The sequence below is a fragment of the Harpia harpyja genome, chromosome 9 (assembly GCF_026419915.1).
Source record: "Harpia harpyja isolate bHarHar1 chromosome 9, bHarHar1 primary haplotype, whole genome shotgun sequence".
Classification (NCBI taxonomy): Eukaryota; Metazoa; Chordata; class Aves; order Accipitriformes; family Accipitridae; genus Harpia; species Harpia harpyja.
Window position 1 is genome coordinate 44,895,568 of NC_068948.1, and position 20,500 is coordinate 44,916,067.

The following is a 20,500-nucleotide window of genomic DNA, read 5'->3' on the forward strand; positions in this document are numbered from 1 at the left end:
AGCCTGAAATATTTTGGTGACAGTTTCCCCCATCATTTCAGGGAACGATGAGGTCAAGATTACCAAAAATGACAAATGTTTTCCATGCCCAATTTGAGATGCTGTAATAACTTCCAATTCTTTTTTTTTTAATTTCAATTAAAATGTATACAGAAATCATTCACGTGCCACTTCTTGCACGTGTTGCAGATGTATGTGCATAGCTTGTAATCTCTGGCCTCCCATTCTCCCCCCCATTTATTTAGACTGAGCCACTGTGAAAGAGGAGGCATGGCGAAATGCCGGCAGTCTGGGCAATAGGCCAAGCTCTGCTTCTGACTACACAAATTCAATTCTTAAGTAATTCCATAGTAACTAACTATTATTATATGCCAAGTTACATGGTAAATTATTTTTAAGAAGCAGAAAATAACAATACAATAGTTAAATTATGCATTAAATGTCTGGTTTCACATACTTCTTTTGGATTAAACAGTATAAATCAAGAGAATATAAAAAGCAAACAACTCAACATGCAAAGTAATCAAAGGAGCAACTGGGCATTTTTGGCAGTGGCAACCCAAGTTGCAACTTAAATAATTGAAATCTCTCTTCAGGAAGCATCTAGCACGTATGATTGCTAGAAGCATGCCACAGATTTGATGCAAGGATACTGTGGCTGCCTTAAGTTAATTTCCTCATCAAAACAAAAGCAAGTGTTTTTTTAATATATAGACTTGTACTATCAACAAAATAATTTGTAAATGTCACCTAAATTTCATATATTAACTTCCATTTTGTATCTTTTAGTATAGCATACGTATCAGAAGTACGCTGTGATAGAGTCACTCTCCAGTGTGAAGATACAGAGGAAGACAGAATTACCTGGAGAATGAAAGAATTCCTCATATTCTCAGGCAAGTTATCCAACATTTCTGTGTAGCATCTCATCAAACTTAACAGCCAAAAGTTGGTTGAAGCAGATTCTTCATCTGCAGTGTAGGTAAAAGGATCCACCATGTAGATGACAACTGCTGGAGGATAGGCATTGCTGTCCGCAGACTCTGGTTCAGTGGGAATCCCTATTCTTTCCCTCTCTGTAACACTAGAGACATACACGTTGTTAAATTCAAAGGCAAGTTAAAATCGTTAATTACCGTTTTCCTGTAAAGGTTTGCAAGGCTGAAGCAGAGGAGCGAAGAGGGGAGTACCAAGTGGTTCTTATGTTCAGAAGCAAAACTAAAAACATGGCAACAGTGACTGAGGAGAGATGGCTTTTACTCACAGCAGTTCTTAATCCAAAATACCTGTTATTAATTATGCATTAAAGATACTTACCATGAAGTCTAACATAATCTCATTTAATGCAATCAAGAATAGATTATGTCTGAAGAATATTGAAAAGTTGACTAATATTAGCTCTGTGAGTTTTCTTTCTATGTATGTGCATGTCTGGTTTTTGGTGCTGTTTAGCGTTTTCTTTTGGGAGAGGTGGAAGCGGGAGGGAAGGAATTGAGAACTGAGGAAAAGTGCCAAAGTAATATTCACAGAGACTGAAGTCCTCTGTCTGATTACAGAAAAGGTTCCAGTGGTAATGGAAGGAGCAACTGAACTTTTTTTTGCTTGGTAAAACGCTCCTCCATGCCTCAACCATGAATAGGAGGCTCAACATCTGTAAGTGATAAAAAGCAGCTCAGACTTACTTTGTCAGAAACCATGCTGCAGTTGATAAAATGGTATTTTGCATAGATCCAGTGAACAGATGTCTTAAGGATAACCCGAACTACAACAGGATGTGGGCTTTTCACTTAAGATACAGGAACTCCATAACATATATCATGACTATTAGTAATATGCATTATTATGAAAATAATGAAAAACATGTTCCCTCAGGAAGTTACTTACATAAGACGTTATAAAACCTTTTCCTGATTTTTATGTTTGATGGATGGCTATTTATAATGAAGTCTTTAAAAAAGTTGTGCTGCTAAAATGTATTTTCAAGTAGCGGCAATATAATCCTGTTTCCTGACCTCACGGTATACCTGCTTGCAAAGCAACACTTGCAATGCAAGCAAATTAGAAAAAAAAAAAAAAAAAATCCATGGATTGCGTTTTGTATCTGCTAACATTACAGGGGTGATGGTGTGGCTCACATAAGAGGCATTCAGTGCCACATGAGATATCCTGCAGTACCTGACACAGGTGAGGCCAAGCTAGCAGATACGGCTCGGAACCTACGAGACACCTTGTGTTTTTCTTGTACTGCAACTGCAGACCAGGTGGGGCACCCTAAGGCATCTCAAACGGAACTACAACACCCATGTTCGCGGCAGTTGAATCAAGTTTTGTTTCTTGTAACAAAAAAGGGGAGGTTGTTTTTTTCCAGCTCCCCTTTATCAGTAACTGCTACGAACAAATAAAAATGGGCCCTGCTCCATTTACAACTGGTCAGTAGTACTGCACATGTCAGAGGGTCCTCTCCTTTCAAGGATTTACATAAGCCTTAAAGGTTGAGTTGTATGAAAGCAGGAAAACAGCGGATTTAATTAGAAGTGCTCTATGAGTCGTTTGAGCAGTTAAGTAACTTACCCTTCCTGTCCTTCTTGTTGCTGTTGTGGTACGTTTTGACCCGATTCTGTGTCTCCTCCAGGACCTGTGCTTCCTTGTGAGCGGTCTGCTGTGTTTCCCCCAGTGCTGGTGTTTTGCCCCGAACCAATGTTCCCACTAAACCCTGGAGTAGAGGTAGTGGCCATCTGGTTAACGCCGGGTGTTGCAGAAGATGCTGACATCTGTGGCACAGAGGATCCAGAGGATGAACTACTTCCTGCTGGAAGGCTAGTGGTCCCACCACTGGGTGTGGAGTTGAAAGAATTGCCTGCTGGTGGTGCCCCAGCAGCTGAAAGACATGTTGAATTTGAGGGCACAGGTCCAGTGTTCCCAGGTACTGTTTGTGTTTGGCTGGCTGGCGCTGGGGTTTGGTACTTCGGTGGTAGCAATAGGCTGCTGTCAAGCTGCAGAGTGGCCAAGTAAGGTGCTGAAATAGCATATAAAGAGGAGAGGAGATTAATGACAGTCTGTCGGATCAAAGTGAACTGCATTAACCATAAAGTCACACAGTATTTTCTGCACTTTTAGAATACCTTAAGAGTATACAAATGCTCCGTGAATGTAATCTCCATTATAAATATTTACTTTGGAATCCATTCTTCAGGGTTTCCGTTCTAAGTGATATGAATCAAATGTCTTTAAAAACAGGACTGACTTTGCGGAGCTTTGTGAATCCAAGTTGGTACTGACATGGTACTGACATTATCTCTAGTTAGACTGTGTTGCGGTAACAGCTTTATATAGTGTTCAGCTTCGCAATATACTACAGGTTATCTTTGTCAGACTGAAAATCTAAAAATCCTTTTTACCTGAGCTACAATAATGGCAAACTTTAATATAGTTATTTCTGCTCCTCGGTATCAGAAAAAGAGGTATCACAGTGATTATTTTTAAGTAATAAATGAATAAAAAATAAGTAAATGAGTATTTATTACTTATTTACTCTCAGAGGTGGTAAATCACCAGCAGGGGAAGTTTCCAACACTGCCCCTGCCAGATGCCTCAGGTGTGAACTGAACAGCCCAATTCCTCAACTGGCTGTGCACACGCTACATATTTCTGCATGGAAGCCTGGGGTATTTAGGTTAAGTAGTGTTGTAATAATTCCTCCCTCCCAGTTACGTGGTAAATTAAAATTAAAAGCACACTGAATGAGGCAACAGGGTCATTTGAGATAGATGGGTCCTAGCCTGTTCTGCCAAACCTTCCTCAAAGGATGGGGCAAGCATTCAGCAGTCTGTAGAACTGCCCGGCTAACTCTGATATGTTTGCTTACACTTTTTTCCAAAACCAGATCACCAGTCCTCGAAGTAAGCAGACTTAAGAATTGTCACACCTTTTTTCGGACCAAAGGGAGTAAGCACTTTTCAAGAAACCACTTAAACATTCCTCGCTATTTTTAAGCAAAGAAGTAGTTTGCACATTTCAGCTGAAGCATGAAACATTTACGTGGCTGGTGTTCTGTGATCACTGCCTGTCTTGCTGACCAGCACTGTCTCAGCAAATGTGTTTCCAGTGACATTTTGGATGGGTCTGTGTCTTGTGCTAAGATCCCATTTCTCAGTCATATACACAATACATGTTATGTTGCCTCTGGATCCGTTCCGGAAGGGAACAACCATGTCTCTCCCCAGATGAAATCTGGGAGCAATGTTTGTTAGATGAGTCCAGGGACTCATCCAGGCTCAGCGAGGACCAGTCTTCTGATAATAGCCCAGCAAACTTGATACCCTTCCATACTCTCAGATTCTACACTCCTTCATGAAACAAGCACAACTGACATTGCGTTATAAAAGAACAAATATGGCAGGTTGCTGTAACAAAACCAAAACAATGCACAAAGACTAATCTTTTAAAATGTGTCACTGTTTCAGCCTACACAAGGTCCAGAGGAGACCGTGCCGTCAGGGTAATGTGGTTCCAGGTATCCACACCCAATAGATTGAGGGCCCAGTCATCAAGGATACTGTTACTTTCTCTTCTTCACCTGTGTTAACTCATTCTTCCTTTGCAGAGTTTTAGTGAACTTGCCTCTTATACAAATCAATGTTATGCTTCAAGGCACCATGCACATCATTCTGCTGCACGGGCGTGATGATGCGTTGTCGTGGTTTAACCCCAGCCAGCAACTAAACACCACGCAGCCGCTCACTCACTCCCCCCCACCCAGTGGGATGGGGGAGAAAATCGGGAGAAGAAGCAAAACCCGTGGGTTGAGATAAGAACGGTTTAATAGAACAGAAAAGAAGAAACTAATAATGATAATGATAACACTAATAAAATGACAACAGCAATAATGAAAGGATTGGAATGTACAAATGATACGCAGTGCAATTGCTCACCACCCGCCGACCGACACCCAGCCAGTCCCCCGAGCGGCGAATCCCTGCCCCCCACTTCCCCGTTTCTGTACTGGATGGGACGTCACATGGTATGGAATACACCGTTGGCCAGTTTGGGTCAGGTGCCCTGGCTGTGTCCTGTGCCAACTTCTTGTGCCCCTCCAGCTTTCTCACTGGCTGGGCATGAGAAGCTGAAAAATCCTTGACATTAGTCTAAACACTACTGAGCAACAACTGAAAACATCAGTGTTATCAACATTCTTCGCTCTGAACTCAAAACATAGCACTGTACCAGCTACTAGGAAGACAGTTAACTCTATCCCAGCTGAAACCAGGACATGCGTATCACCAGCATATAAACCAGATCAATTTATACATTCAGTCTTGTGTGGAACATCTTTGAGACATACAAACCTCTTATACCAAACTGACTTTTCTAAAAAGATAAGAATTGGCTTTTGAATCTCTGACATGATCACCAGACTGATAAACAACAACAAAACTTTCTAAAGTAGACAAATTTAACACGGAAGGATTAAGAAATTAAGATAAAGCCTCATAACACCTTTTTTATTTTTAAACAGATCATAATCTGTAACTTAAGAAAAAGCCCTGTTTCCACCTACTGCAAATAACCTCTAGAATACCTACAGAAAACGAAACAGCCTTACTAGCGCCACGGTAGACTTACCTAGGTGATGCCGGCAAACTTGCGCGTAAAGTTTGAGTCTGGAATGATTGTCACACTCCTCAGTGCCCCAAGGCTGGTTAAACCATTCGCTCACGAGCTCATCCGTTAGCTTTTGTGCCACAGTCTTTCCCACCCGCATAATCCCATCACGTAACACTTTGCAGATTGGTTTGTGCTGGCCAAGTCTACACATCTGGTGAGGAAAGAAGAAATGCTTGTAACTAGATGCCAAGCACCTGAATACGTTACGCAGACTGGTTTGTAGCGTAAACCCTTTACTAGCACACATCTGGTGGCTTGAACCTCACTTCCGCCAAAACTAAGGTTACAAAGTAATCTTACGCATTCAGTAGTACACAACGTGCATGCTAAAAAAAAGGAAATGGTTTTATCTCCAGCCTAGCAATTACAAGAAAGCAACAGTTTCTTTATTCTAGTCCTTGCTCTTTACGTTTGGCCTTCATGCGTTAGGTTGCAACTGTATTAATACTAGTGTTACATCCTCCGTGAAATAAGAGAATGTGTGCTGCAAAGAGCAGATGGCAACAAATACCCCGAAATGCAGGGAGAATCACGGTATAACTCAATTAGGTAGTATTCTTGGACTCTGAAAGTGCAGAAAGTTCTCCAAATGCAAGAAATCCTTATTCAAATAATTGTTACTTTATAAAACATGGATTTCTCCCAACTGAACATGCAGTAGAGCAGAAATGACACTTAAGAAGAAATAATTCAGTGTGGTTCCTCTTTCCAACCTCGTATACAGCACTCAAGTCCCTGAAGAAAGTTTTGGCTCCATCAAGCAAGGCCTCATTTTCTGGACACACCACGATATAGGCGACATCCCGATGGCCCCCATATGGGTCTAGCAACAGCCTCTCCCAGAATGGCAAGGAGAATGGAGAGATTGTCAGGAAGTCCTTGTCATAACCCACTAGTAAAGTCGGGATCGGAAGAGGCTCAGGAGATTCCTCAGAGCCTTCAAAGAGAAAAGAAGAAAGAAAAAACGTTAAAAACACTGGTTTAACTGCAGTGGGTTCTCTGTACCAGGAAGTGGGTTCTTGTACAGCTATATTGGAAATCACTAATCCCTTGCCATGCTGAGTCTCCCAGAAGTTTGACCATAGAGTGGGAGCATGTATCAAGGCTGCATCACGCCTGATAAACCATGTTCTCCCACAGTCTTGTTCCTTGGAAAAAATTATTTAATAAAGGAGAAGAAAGATTTATATTGTACTGAAGAAATGTCATAAAATCAAAGTTCAGTCAGCCAAAGTAGAGGGAGCCGATCCAAGCACCATTTAAACTTTCCTAGAAAGTTGCAATAAAACATCTTTCGGTATACTGTAAATACATGTATTGCCCTTCCCGAGGCTTAATCTTGTGGTTTTACTTTGTCATAACCATAACCACATCTCACGAGTTCCTATTCAGTCAGAACTAATAACAGGAATACATAAAATCTGATTTTACAGTTCTTCATCTACCTCCACTGGGCTGTGCAAATACTAAGTAAAACGGTTAGGCAAACTTATTCCCAGGTATATAGTACTAAGCAAAGTTACCATGATTCTAAAAATTGCCTCCTGCTGCTCTCCATAGGCAGTGCTCCAGAGCACTTGCTGTCACAGCTGAGAGGATTACCGTCCAGTTTAACATGGTATCTCCCAGACACTGTGCTCATTAGAAGAAATACCATTGAAATTTTCAAGCAAAAATATACCCAGTAGTTTCTGCAGAATATAATCCAACTTTATTAAAAAGTCAACATTCAATAAAAATTTCTGAATCTGTATTAAAGGCTCTGCTACTTACTATATGGTAATTTCAGTTTTATTCTCTGGTAACTATTGGCAATTCCTAACTCTTAAAGTTACAAATGCTGGAAAAATTATTAGATTAGAAGTACTCCTCGTGAAGCACAATAGCTTTAGACAGGAACTGTAGTTACCACAAGTTGTCCCAGCCCCAAAGGAAAGCAGCAATATATCACAAACACCAACAGAGAGAAAATAAAGCAAAGCACAATGGAACTGTAGAAAAAAACTTAAGCAACACTGCATCGGTTAAGACTGAAATAAATTGCAGGTGAGAAATACATATTTAAAGGTCAGTCATTATTTTGCAAATGTGCACATACAAAACATATTTTGTAATTTGTATTTTCCAGAAATGTCACTTAATAGCCAGGAGATACTTAAACTGAAGCTTCTTATTAAGACTATGGGAAACCTTCGAACAAGCAAACCTCTTTGTGGAGAAAACATACCCACTTTTTGTATGTTTGTATAGCTCAGAAAGCCCCTCTTCCTCATTATGATTTGGTACAACCTTAACAGCTTCCTCTGTCAATGTTATTTATATACCAGCTAGTTGCAGTACGAGACAAAATACAGATTCAGATAGGGAGTCTGATGCTCACCCAGCATTTTTGCACTCTGTAAACATTCATCAATCTGGAAGGGTAAAACCTCCACTACGGTATTCAAGCATGTACTTCAAATGCCTTTTAAGGCATTTTAAAGCTGTGGGAAGAGCAGACCTCCCCCCCCAAGCCATATGAAGAGCCCATTTGTCTAACGTATTTCCAGAAGAAAGTGCACATTTCTATAAAACCATGCTTTCATTTTAACTGTTGGCATATACCACAATATATGTACCATAGGTTCCCCGTCCTGCCATCTTATGGAATTGCTGCCAGGTGAGTGGTCCCTGCACGTGCTGGATGTTCTCCCAGGTCCTTCCTGTTCGCTTCTTCTGGATAGCATCCTGGAGAAAGGGCTGTAGCGACAGCAGCATGCGCACCACATCCTGGGAGGAGAGCATGCTGATATCCAATACTGCAAATGACAAAGGAGCATCAATCATTTTCAGTGAGGAACAGGATGAATTCTTTTGAGGCGGCAACGTTTTTTGGTTTATTGTTCCTTTGTATTGCTCTTCACAACGCCCATAAAATTTGTACAACTCTAATTAGCTTAATGGCATTTAATGTGGTACTTTATGAAAACATTGCTGAAATAACACTGTCACCACAGTCCTTTTCACATACCTTTCAATGTTACTGTTGTCCAGCTCAGTTCATAAAAGAAGTCAGAGCATCTTCAGCATATAAATGGATAATATTTGATTATAAAATCACCTTTTTTTTTCTTGGTGACACTTTCATACAGAGCATTTCTTTTCTGCTGACTGCTTATACCCTTCTCCAAAGGGACTCTCTCACAATTTAAACCCCAAAGTCTAAGGACAACTGGATTATTGGTACTTTAGATGTAATTTATAAAGCCTTCAGAAACCTGCTGTATTTCTAGAATATTTTTATACGTATCATTTCCCACATAAAGATTAAGTGGCTCACAATTGGCAAGCTTCAGACAAATTTACAGAGGTCACAAAAATACTCAAAAGAAAAGAAACAACAACTGTTCTGACCCATACCATTGCTGTGAGGCCAAGAATGTACAGTGGCACTTCTTACTAGGGCTTCATCCACTTTTCCACCAGTGGGGTTGTCCACGTACTGCCTGCCTTGCTCAAGGGCATTGAAGCATTCTATCCAGGAGTCATTACTGTCTGCCTGCAGTCTGTCGTAACTCCAGTTCGTACATGGGAGCGTCTGACGGTTATTGGAGGACATGTAATCCAAGCAGCTCAGGGACGTGAAAGGCTGTGTGTGCTGATTCTGGAGGAGGAGGAGGAGGCTCATTGGAGGTTCCTGGGTCCTTCTGGCTCCCTCTCCCATCTGAGAGATTAAGTTGCTTTGACATATCATCAGTCGTCTCTCTGCAGCTTGGCCAATGTCTGAGGTCTTGCCAAAAATATCCAGCTCATCCTCAATGAAGAGCCCAGAGTTGTAACCTAATTTGCGGTTCATGATGGCACTAAAGCCACAGGTGCAACGGTACTGATCCTCATTGGATGAATCTGGGATATATAATCCGACATCTGCGCCTTTAATATTCATATTACAGGCGCATATACAACAACTGTCAAAGTTACGGTCTTTGAAGATGTTCAACACAGAGTCTGAAAGAATCAAGGTGACGTACAGGCTGTGGGCTTCAGGGATGGGCTGAACAGTGGCTGGCTCCACAGAATTAAGCGGTCGTGTTGTAGAAGGGGTAGAAGCAGGTGAACCTTGATCTGTGCTGTCGTATTTTACAGATCCTTGCCCGCTCGCAGTACCCCCACCTCTAGGAGTCCTTGGGGTCCTGGGAGTGCGCGGGGTAGGGACAGAGAAGCGGGGAGTTGCTGGTGATGGCAGAACTCCTGCTCCACTGTTGCTGGCTGGAGCAGTACTATTTAGCGTCACTGGGGTATTCATCTGAGGAGTGTTCATCTGAAGATAGTCTTGGTCGGCCAAACTCCCAACACTAGGCACATTGCTACAAGAAGTAAATGAAAAACAGAGTCAAATGCCACCACAAACTGGTTGGTTGGGAACACTGATTTTGTCAAAGCTTATTTTTAAATACAAGGAGATGGTGAAAACTGAAAGCATTCATTGTAACTGTAGTAAAGAAAGAACACCCATTCGGCTCATAACCTTTTACTCATTGTCTCTCAACTAAAATTGTAATTCTCAACATGAACACCGTTGTTTCTTATCAGTATAATAAAAAGGTATCATCTCAGGCACTTAGCCCTCTCAAAGATTATTCCCACGGCCTAAAACTTAAATGCTCTTGAGAAGAACCTCTGGATAAATTATCAAGTTAAGATTTTAGGATATTTGTAACTCTTTTAGGGAAAAGAGAAAGAATTGTAGTTGTTGTTTTAAACACAATTATCTGTAACAAGACAGACATTAGTGGAAACATGTTTCAGAGGCATAGAAATCTTACTTTATTTTAGAAATCATCACTTTAAATAGCTGTCAGAAGTCATGCATGTGGCACTTATGATATTGCCTCATGGTGGTATGCAACTGATAACAGTATCTCAGATACTATAAATGCAAATACTCATTTAGGATTACATAGTCTACAGCACAATATGATACATTCCACTACAAATGCTTAGTCCAATAAAGCTAAGAATCATATTTTTGAGTCATTTCCTGTCAAGACTGGTTTTTATTACTCTGTTTCTGTCATTTTCTGCCAAATTCAAGTGACCAGAGAACCAGTTTGTACATTCCCATGAGATCTAGCTTCCCTTTGGAATGACTCGTATCAAGAAACAGGTAATATGGGGCCAATGAAAAGTATAAGATCTTAACTCCTCTCCTTCTACATTGCTAATAAGCTGCTCACTTTTCTTGAAATATGTTCACTACATATTAGGGCAAGGAAAAAGTGTAAGAACTCAGTAAGACTCTTGATAAAGGAGGGGAAATAGGTTTTTTTTCATGTTTGTCTGCTCTTACTGCGTATTTTGTGTGTTATTTAAAAGGAGTACTATTTTAACTCTCACATATCATTAGTGACTTGAAAAGGAAAATAGTGAAGACCTTATTCCTTAGAATCCTTTTATTACATTGAACTGATGTATGTCCAACTCAAAGCAAGAGAGGGAAAAAAAAAATGAACAAAGGTTTGAGGGAGTTCTGAATCTGAAGCAAACCGAATGCCTCAGACTAATAAGAAAAGGTGACCTAGAAACCCTGATTGGCAATCACCACTCTGTCGGAAGCCTGCAGTAATAATCTTCACTCTAATTGGATTATATTGAAAATGAAAGGGTTTTTTTTCCCCAACAAATACCTGAAATTAATAACCAGCTCAGGCCTGGTGAATCAGTTACTATTATGAAAAAACCCGAGAATTAAATTGCTCCCCAGGCACTATCAAGGGTTTACAATTTCTTTTTTGCAATTCTTTTGAGAACACTGAAGGATCCTTTGGAGCTGCAAAAGAACTGATTTAAAGGATTGACAGACTGATTTAAAGATACAGGCTACTTCCTCTAGAAATGAATGCAGTGCAGCAGGAGACCTTTGTACTACTGTTATGCCTTTTAAGAGGTTTTATTAATTTAATGGTGCAAATTCTTGATAGCTTTCAAAATCTCCAGCAATGAGTTTCTTCCATAAACATAGCTAATTTCTGAGAACTGAGTAAGGAACACAAACTTTTAAATTTAATAGCAGTGCTTATAGGTCACAGCGCTCTCATACTTGGCATCTTTTCTGTCAGTATTTAGAAAGGAGAGGACAGCATACATCTGATCAGCATCTGTCTGATGAGCAGCTCCGTATGTGACCCATTCAGGTTAAATCACAGAAGCGCAGAAGGGCTAACATGAGAACACGGAGAAGAGAGCTGTCACAGGCCTGCTCAAAATTTGAAGAGCCCTCAGAAGGCGAACTGGTATCATCAGGACCGTACATCGTCAGACTGAAGCTCAAACTGAATACACAAGTACAAACAAGAGGGGAGCCTAACTGTAGGCTAGAGAACTGGACACTGAAATGGGAGGACAGAGACCTGAAAGGTTAAGTGCATTAATTTTATACCCTAACACTTCCATTTTATGTTGAATTACAGTATTTTCCTGTATCAGAAACAGCAATTAATTCAAGTACCACGTGTTCCTGTTCTTTTAAAAGCACTGAGAGTGCAGTGGACACATACTGTAACACCACCAATTTCCAAAAGCTGTTTTTAATTCGCATGTTCCTACTATCAGGACTTTTTTTGATCTCAGACAATGACAAATTTAAAAGGTTTAAAATACATTTGCAGGTTATTTTATGGTTCTGGTGCATAGTAAAGGACTGGTAATATATGCAAACATTTTAATAAACGAGCCACTTAAGATATGAGTATGACAAACTAATTTCCTACAAGACTGTACTTACTTGTAGCCATCTCTAATGAAAGTGGCTGCAGGCGGCAAAGGAAGTTGTTCAATTTTAGGAGGAACAGCCCAAGAAGGCCTGAAAATGCAAGCATCTGGTATCTTCAGAGGTAGGAGGCACTGACTTGGCAGTATCTTCAGTGGAGCAAATACGGAGGAGCCCACAAAAGGTTGAAATGATGGAACTTTGTGCACATACGAAAAATCCTGTAATATCCAAGTGACATTGTTTACAACAATGTGGTAAGGTTGCTCTTTATATTTAGATATTTATTTTTAATTAAAACCTATTGTATTGTTTGAACACCCTACAACTGCATTTTTTTCCAAAATTAAGTATGTTTATTCATTCTACCAAACATTCAAGAGCAGTTCCTTCAAGGAAACTCAGCTGAGGCTCCTTGTTATACTGAGACGCTATACAACTTCAGCGTCAGTAGATTTCACAATTAGATTAGACTCATTTAAGACAAGCTATCTTTGAAAAGCGAGCAGTATACTACAAGATTTTTGTACTACCTAACTTTAAGCACCTAATTTAGGCACTTAAAAGATTGATCTTTGCAAGACTTCTCTACTGACAACAGAGAGAGAGGCTGAGTCACCGTGTGAAGAAACCTTAAATCAGCCTCTCTGAACGACCCCACATTGGGGAATAATATAATGCAAGTAATAACAGCGGACACTTTACACATGCCAAATAATATAAATATAGTATTAAATATAAATATATAAACAATCCAGTGAACATAATATTAAATATAAATGAAGTCCAGTCAAACTGGACTTTCATTGACTGTCATGTTTGTTTGCAGAGAATGATGACAAGAACTTCAGCCAGAGTTTCTAGAGCTATTCCAAGTTTCTCTCAGAAGAAAAGAGCTAGTCCTTTTGAGGCACTACTGCAAAGTAAAAATCATTATTAAAATAGTAACAGTAGTCTCTCAGAATTTCAGTACTTAACATCTCGTTAGATCTTTGCATTTTTTTCCCTTGCACCTTGTAAAGCATTGAGAGATGAGAAATGCGTGGATTACTATCTTCAGCTGCTGAATGTTCAGCACAAGAAATCTACTTACATGTTGTCAAAATGATTAGCAATGGGTTTAGGTGCTTGTTTCCCCCACTGGTGTATATGAGCAGGTGTGACACACTTAAAAGCAAGTAAACTGTGCTGTTGGAAATGTTATCAGGCAGAATTAAAATATGTATTTTAATACTCCTAAAATGGTTGTGAGGGAGATTAAAATATCTTCAGTATCAATGACACCCTAAAATCTGTTCCCACTCAAAAACTTTCAGCTCAGCAAATTCCAATACAGATTTTCTTTCCAGGCCCAAATTATCCTAGTCTTAAGCAAATAGTTTACAGCACAAACAGAAGAAAAAAACCAGCAAGGTCCGTGGCAAGGCAAAGTCTTACAAACCTTATAAAAAACTTAGTTCAAACTTCTATAATGGTATAAAAACTGATATATGCAAACTATACAAGGCAAATGGACAGCTGTACTTCAGCAAAGCCTCTAAGAAGATGCCTTTTCTCATCGTGCCTTCAGGTTATGAAGTGAGGATACAAGGGAGAAGAGAGAGCTTGCAATAACAAAGCAGACTTGCTACGTAACCTAGCTTTCCCGGTGGTTAACTGTCTTCACGAGGGGCACGCTAACTCCCTTACACTTTTGCAAAGTCTCTATTTCTCAACAGAATTGTTGTAAAAGCTCTCTACCAGCTCAGCCCCTTCACAGGCGTCGGCTTAATTTGCAGCCCTGTGAGTTGGTAACCCCTGGGTCTGACTAGACACACTTTATCATAACACAGAGACATAATCCCTGAATGCAACAAGCTGTCTCACTCCCTCCCAGGGAGAGGGACTTCCTCCTGTCCCAGGGACAAAACCGAATGCTCTGATGGAGAAAGTCACCCTGTGACTTGCCTGTGCTTCAGTTTCAGTCTGCCTAAGGTATACTATTACTGCCATGCAGGAAAATTTACTAATTCATAGCTGACTAAATCATTTATACTAAGATAAATTTACCTATCGGTATTCTCATATTGATATATAGCCACTTCTTGTCCATGCAACTGCAAGTGCTGTATCTTTCTGTGGATAGCGCTCTCAGCAATGCAGATGCTTAAAAATAAGCCTTCAGTTAATTCCAACATTCACAGGAGCACAAAATGAGAGGAACGGAGGTGGTGTTGGGGAGAGAAATGGCTGCTGAAATAGAAGGAACAGGCTGTGGCAGATTAGGGACAGGGTGGGCCCGAAGGAGAAGAATTAGGCTATAAAATCAAGGGTTGGGGACTACCAGGAAGACAGAGTTATAGCGTGTATCTCCTTTTTTATTACCTGTGTACAAATGAGCTTGCTGCAGAACAAGGTGATGTGTACTTCTACATAGAAATGTGCATTTTTAAATAAAAAAAAAAAACCTCAGGCTATATGCATGGAAATATGATAACGATAACTCCTGACAAAGGTGACAAAAATTGGCCCAAAAAGTTAAGTAATGCAGAATACACACAAGCAGGCAGAATGATTTTATCTTACCTCTTAACCTGTGCTAAAGATGGAACAATGAAATACAAATCAATGTACACTAGGTGCTTATGTTAAGTCCTTTCATGTGATGCTATGGAAAAATGGATACATCTTGATATGTAAAGCCGGGGAGGTGAGTACTAGTACCCAGCAGCAGAGTCCCCATTTAAAAATAGTTCTTTACTCAGATACACTATAGGACTCAATATAGGAGTAACTATGTGACATTACCTGACCTGTGTTATACAGAAAGTCAGATAAGAATGGTCCCATCTGGCCTTAAAACTTGTGAAGTAACATCAGCTGAAGAAGAAACAGAGCAAGTTCAACCCCTGGGCTTTCTCAGAGATTTTCAACCCTAACCAAAAAAGGCAACATTTCAGAGAGAAAAAGGCAGCCTTTCTACATGCATGATTTTATCCCAGCTGCATCCCCAGAGACTGGCAGCAAGGAGTGGCTATACATAAAAGGTGCTACAGAAAAATTATCTGAAGAAATAAATCATTTAACTGCTACTTAGTCACAAGTATGATGGTTTTTCATATATGTACATTCTTTCTGTTAGGCATAGGGCTCATTTCACATACAATATTGTTTTTTTCCTGAGAACAACCGAAAACATTACAAACATAAAATTACGAGAAGAAAAATACCTATAGTTAAAGTCAGGGAAACAATTAAAAAGCTCTTTTACTAGAGAAGAATTTTTTTTCCAACTAAAGACTGATATGTACTTTTTATGGATCCAGTTCACATTTGTTAAAGTAGTCTGCTACACACGCTACAATACATGTGACTTGTTTATAAAAATCAAAACATACACAGACAAGATTATAAAAATACCACATCTTTGGCACTATACCTTAATTTCTTCAGGTTTAGGGCTACCTAGTCCATCTTCCACCTCCATTTTAAACTCAGCAAGCTGTGTTGGAACCATGTTGACCATAGGACTTTCCATCATTCCCAAGGTAGTCACAGTCTCCGAACTTATTCCATCTTTATAACTCATTACCGGGGAGAAGGCAGGGTGTTGTTCTAAAGAAGGTGGTGTTGGGAACATCCTTTGGAGATCTGCCACAGCTAAATATGATGAAATAATGCACTGTTAATCATTAAAATACAAATTCTCAAGAAAACCCAATAAAACAGGAAGTGACCGACTCAATAATAGCTCTTATTTCATGAGTTAAAACCTAGCAAGGGTTCTACAGACTTACTGGAGTTCTGACACCAATATAAATCTAGACGAAAAGTTAACTCCTAGGGATAAATTCCAAAAATTCCTAGGGATACTTTGCAAGCTTATGATTCAGCAGAAACAACAAACTGGTAGATACACAAATTCTATGTAAAATTTTAACAGCAACAAAAAAAAAAATCTCATAATAGAAGAGATTAATTGACATTAATGCAAAGTTCACCCCAGCAACTGTTACTAAGGAGCAGTTTCTTCCCTTTTTTAGAGCTGATACCAAGCCCTAAAATAGGATGCTTTTGGAATTAGCGTGCACTTAGCTGCATTTTTCCACTGACATACAGTCATTGTAGTCTCATTTGGTCCATAGCGACATAACTCCTGAAGAGAAGACAGGCTACTGTTGCTAACACAAACATAGGCAATTTTGCTCAAGAATCAGACTGCCAGGCATCCAAAAGTGGTTCCAAAAGTGGAAGCCACAAAATTACAATTTTGCATCACAAGACATTAAGCCAGGAAAATCCCTAAATTATGTCTCAGTAAATGATCGTAATGTAATCATCCATAGTATATTTTTCTTTTTTAAGCAAAACAAACAAACAAAAAACCCCAACAGAAATGCTTTATAAAGTGTAATGGAATCAAACAAAAATCAGAAGAGTCTTCTACTTTCTCCCCAGCTAAATTCTTTTTCCTTCCAGCTACCAGCTTCCGTATTTACTTTGCTTAAAATTCAGGGTATATGCTATCTTTTCCTGACTTGAATTAGGACAGATATTCTGCGGACATAACCGTCACTCTGGTGAATTCACTGTTAAAATACTCAAATTATAGAAGGGTAAATTCCCATAGGTGTCTCTTCTTAAACACTTTTTCTGACAGACTAAATGCCCAATTCCATTTCCATTTCTATCCATACATCCAACCCAAGTTGATAGGACACAAGGACATAATTGTATTCAATAACTTCTGCAGCCTAAAGATTATGGGAAAATTCATCAATAAATACAGATGGATTTCTGACTGGTAAACACTGCGTTGTGGAAATCCAAACTGGTGAAACATAGTACTACTCTCAAAATCTAATTGAAAAAGACAGAAATAAGTGATGGACTTAAAATTCTACCTAGTATACAAATACATACACTAACAGTATGTTTTTGTAGGATGCTGCAACCTCAAGATGTCTCTTAACAGAGCCAAAACCTGAATTTTGTTCTTTTGTGCACAGAGATGAGACAGCCAGTCTATTTAATTCTTTAGACAAAGTGAAACAACTCAAATAGGTGAAGTCCTCTAAAAATGGAGTTCTGTTGATAATAACAGTCCAAGCTGAACCCAAAGTCTTTCACAACCTGGAGCAGTAGAGTAAATAATGGGCTATGAATTATTCCCACTCAGGTTTTTTGGGTTTCCCTCCTTCTCAGTCTTTGAATTTAAAAGACCTTAGTCTTGTCCTGATACAGGACAAATTAATGTTGAAAACAGGTTCAGTAAAATGGAAAAAACTATTTTCCACCCAATGCTAGTATGAAATATAAGCTTCAGGATGCCAGCTAGATTAGCTACTGCCTCTGTTTTTCAACAAAGAGAAGCGTGCTTTAGAAATTGGAGAAAGGGGGACAGGAAGGAAGGTTAAAATGAAAAGTGGTCAGTAGGACTTTATTATGATGTAGAAGGCATTTCAGTTCCCTGCAGATACTGTTATACCTCGACAGCTGGTGTCAAGGGTACAGCTACAAAACAGAAGTGGAGTGTATCTACTTAACTTGTTTCATATAGCTCTATAGTACATCATATTCTCACACTCAAGCTCACTCCAGCTAGCAAAATTCTGCAGTGCAGATTCATAAAAAAGTTTAATTACAAAAAATCCCCCAACCCTACAGCAACAGGCTAACTACCGTTATTCATTTTCATGTGTGTCACGCTTGAAAAAGCTTTGCATATTTTAAAAAGCTATGGATCAGCTAAACCTGTCAAAATCCAATCTCTGTATACTTCAGACTTCTACATTTGAGTAAATCAGCACAGCTTTTATGGGTCCATAAAACTCTGACTCATCTCCTTCAGACTGTTTTTTTTCTTCTCCTCAATTTGTTCTCATTACCAGCTGAAGTTAATGAGAAGGCATTAAAGAATGATTTGCAGAGAGATTTGATTTCTGCTTATAGCGGCCACAAAAAAATCAAACATTCTTCCTCCTCACCACTAAGTAATTTGTAATTCATAAGTTGATTGGTTAGTATTATACCAAAAATACTCACCCTCCTCTCTCACACATACATATACACATGTCTCTCTCATCTCAAGAGAAAGGCCACCTATATAAATAGAATCATAGAATCACAGAATCATTTAGGTTGGAAAAGACCTTTAAGATCATCGAGTCCAACCATTAACCTAACACTGCCAGATCCACCACTAAACCATGTCCCTAAGCACCACGTCTAAATGTCTTTTAAATACCTCCAAGGATGGTGACTCAACCACTTCCCTGGGCAGCCTGTTCCAAAGCTTGACAACCCTTTGGGTGAAGAAATTTTTCCTAATATCCAATCTAAACCTCTCCTGGTGCAACTTGAGGCTGTTTCCTCTCGTCCCATCACTTGTTACTTGGGAAAAGAGACCGACACCCACCTCGCTACAACCTCCTTTCAGGTACAAGAAATGCAAGAAAGGCCATGTATCTCAGAGAGCAGAAGTTATCATTCCCAATAGTTGTTGGCTTTGTCCTTAGAAAAAAGCCCTCTTGTTTTAATCTGCGTTTCATACATTTTCAGCATACTAAATTTAATTTCTTACCTTCCTGCACTCCTATAGCCTTCCTTGTACATGTGCAGTGCCTGCACAAGCATCACTTCTACCATAACCATCTGTAAAAGGTCTACAATGGGTCTTCAGTTAGAACCTAGTTCTTCGATTTTAATCATGCACTTCCACATCTATACTAAACCCTGAAAGTGATTTTAATGTGAATTTGTTGAATGCTGAATGCAGTTTTCTTCCAAGACAGGTTGCACCATAATGGCCAATTGGTAAGTCACAGCTTTAAATTCTTACAATTCTTTAAAAAGAAGAATTATTTATACTTAAAGAGGGATATGGTAATGGTTTAAGTGACTAACTGAGATTAAATACTGAATTGAGAATAAAGGGGATAGCTTCTAAATGCAGATTTGTAACAAATCCCTCCCACAGTTCCAATCTAAGACAATAATGTCAGAAGAAGAGCATCTCAAAACTCAGTAGGCACATTAAAAACATATGTCTGTATTACCATCCACTGTTTTCACTAAAATCTGTTTATCCTCTTTTAATATTGTCACCTGGTAATTACAGAACAAAATAAGCACACTACTTCTTAGTTCTGAAAGAGTGACATTATAAGCCTCCTACAAAAAGGCAGTATGGTAGCTATAAGGAGATTTTAACTGTCAACAAAGTGGCAATCGGTTGTTGCTACTTACTTGGTGGGTAAGGTACTGCTGTTCTACCATCCTTCCCTACAGGGCGTTCCTCAGACCCTACTGCAGGCATTTTTGATGACCGGAGAGCTGGTGATACCGCCTAAAAGCAGAACAATCACATGCCATATTAAAAAATATACAAAATACTAGAATTCATAGGCTATTAAAAGTTCTGAAAACTGTCTGAATGAGATTTCACAAGAAAGGAAAAAGTGTACTTTTTTACTTTCCCATCTGCTCCCCCCACCAAGGAATCTGGATTTCTTTTTCTTCTCTTTCAACACTAAAACAAAACAAAACAAAGTCTATGAAATATTTGCCTGTCTATACACTGCCCCTATCTATATACACACAAATTATATTGAAAATGTTATCACAAACACTGAGCTTGAAATTAATTGCGACTACTCGCTTCCATGTTTGGACTACTCCAAGATAATCATGAGAATATGACACTGAGAGTAAGAATGCCACTAACAGACTACTACAAGGGACAGCTCAACACATACAAGGTTTAAGATGGGAAGAACATTAGGTCTGTCCAGGCCAACTTCACAGAAAAAGGTAATTTTTTATTTTGACAGAACAGTCCTCTAGTAGATTTGCATATTAACTGCGACATCTTAAGTGCAGTTTGTGTGGAACCACAAACCAGGGAGAAGTGGTAAATAAATTGGTGTACTTGAAAAGTACTGCCGAGAACCAGACATTAGACTTTTAAATGCTATTATCTACTATCAGTCAGTTTAGGATCACCTTCTGTATCAGTATGGTTATATTAGATTAAGCTTAAAAATAGTAATTATTCAAATGTTTGCCTTTCCATGTGTCTTGATTTTTTTCCCTAGTAATTGATGTACA

General features: G+C 39.2%; 1 protein-coding gene across 1 annotated transcript in view; it reads right to left on the bottom strand.

Annotated features, from left to right (window-relative positions):
- The window catches only part of MED13L (mediator complex subunit 13L), a 206,540-nt gene that overhangs the window by 21,678 nt on the left and 164,362 nt on the right, over positions 1 to 20,500 (bottom strand). Inside the window, exons 14-22 of the mRNA XM_052798138.1 lie at positions 19,640 to 19,739; positions 15,831 to 16,051; positions 12,428 to 12,633; positions 9,064 to 10,010; positions 8,283 to 8,462; positions 6,378 to 6,601; positions 5,623 to 5,815; positions 2,572 to 3,016; positions 865 to 1,084 (exon numbers count right to left, since the gene is read on the bottom strand). Coding sequence (XP_052654098.1) covers positions 865 to 1,084; positions 2,572 to 3,016; positions 5,623 to 5,815; positions 6,378 to 6,601; positions 8,283 to 8,462; positions 9,064 to 10,010; positions 12,428 to 12,633; positions 15,831 to 16,051; positions 19,640 to 19,739 — 2,736 coding nt within the window. The remainder of the gene's footprint in view (positions 1 to 864; positions 1,085 to 2,571; positions 3,017 to 5,622; positions 5,816 to 6,377; positions 6,602 to 8,282; positions 8,463 to 9,063; positions 10,011 to 12,427; positions 12,634 to 15,830; positions 16,052 to 19,639; positions 19,740 to 20,500) is intronic.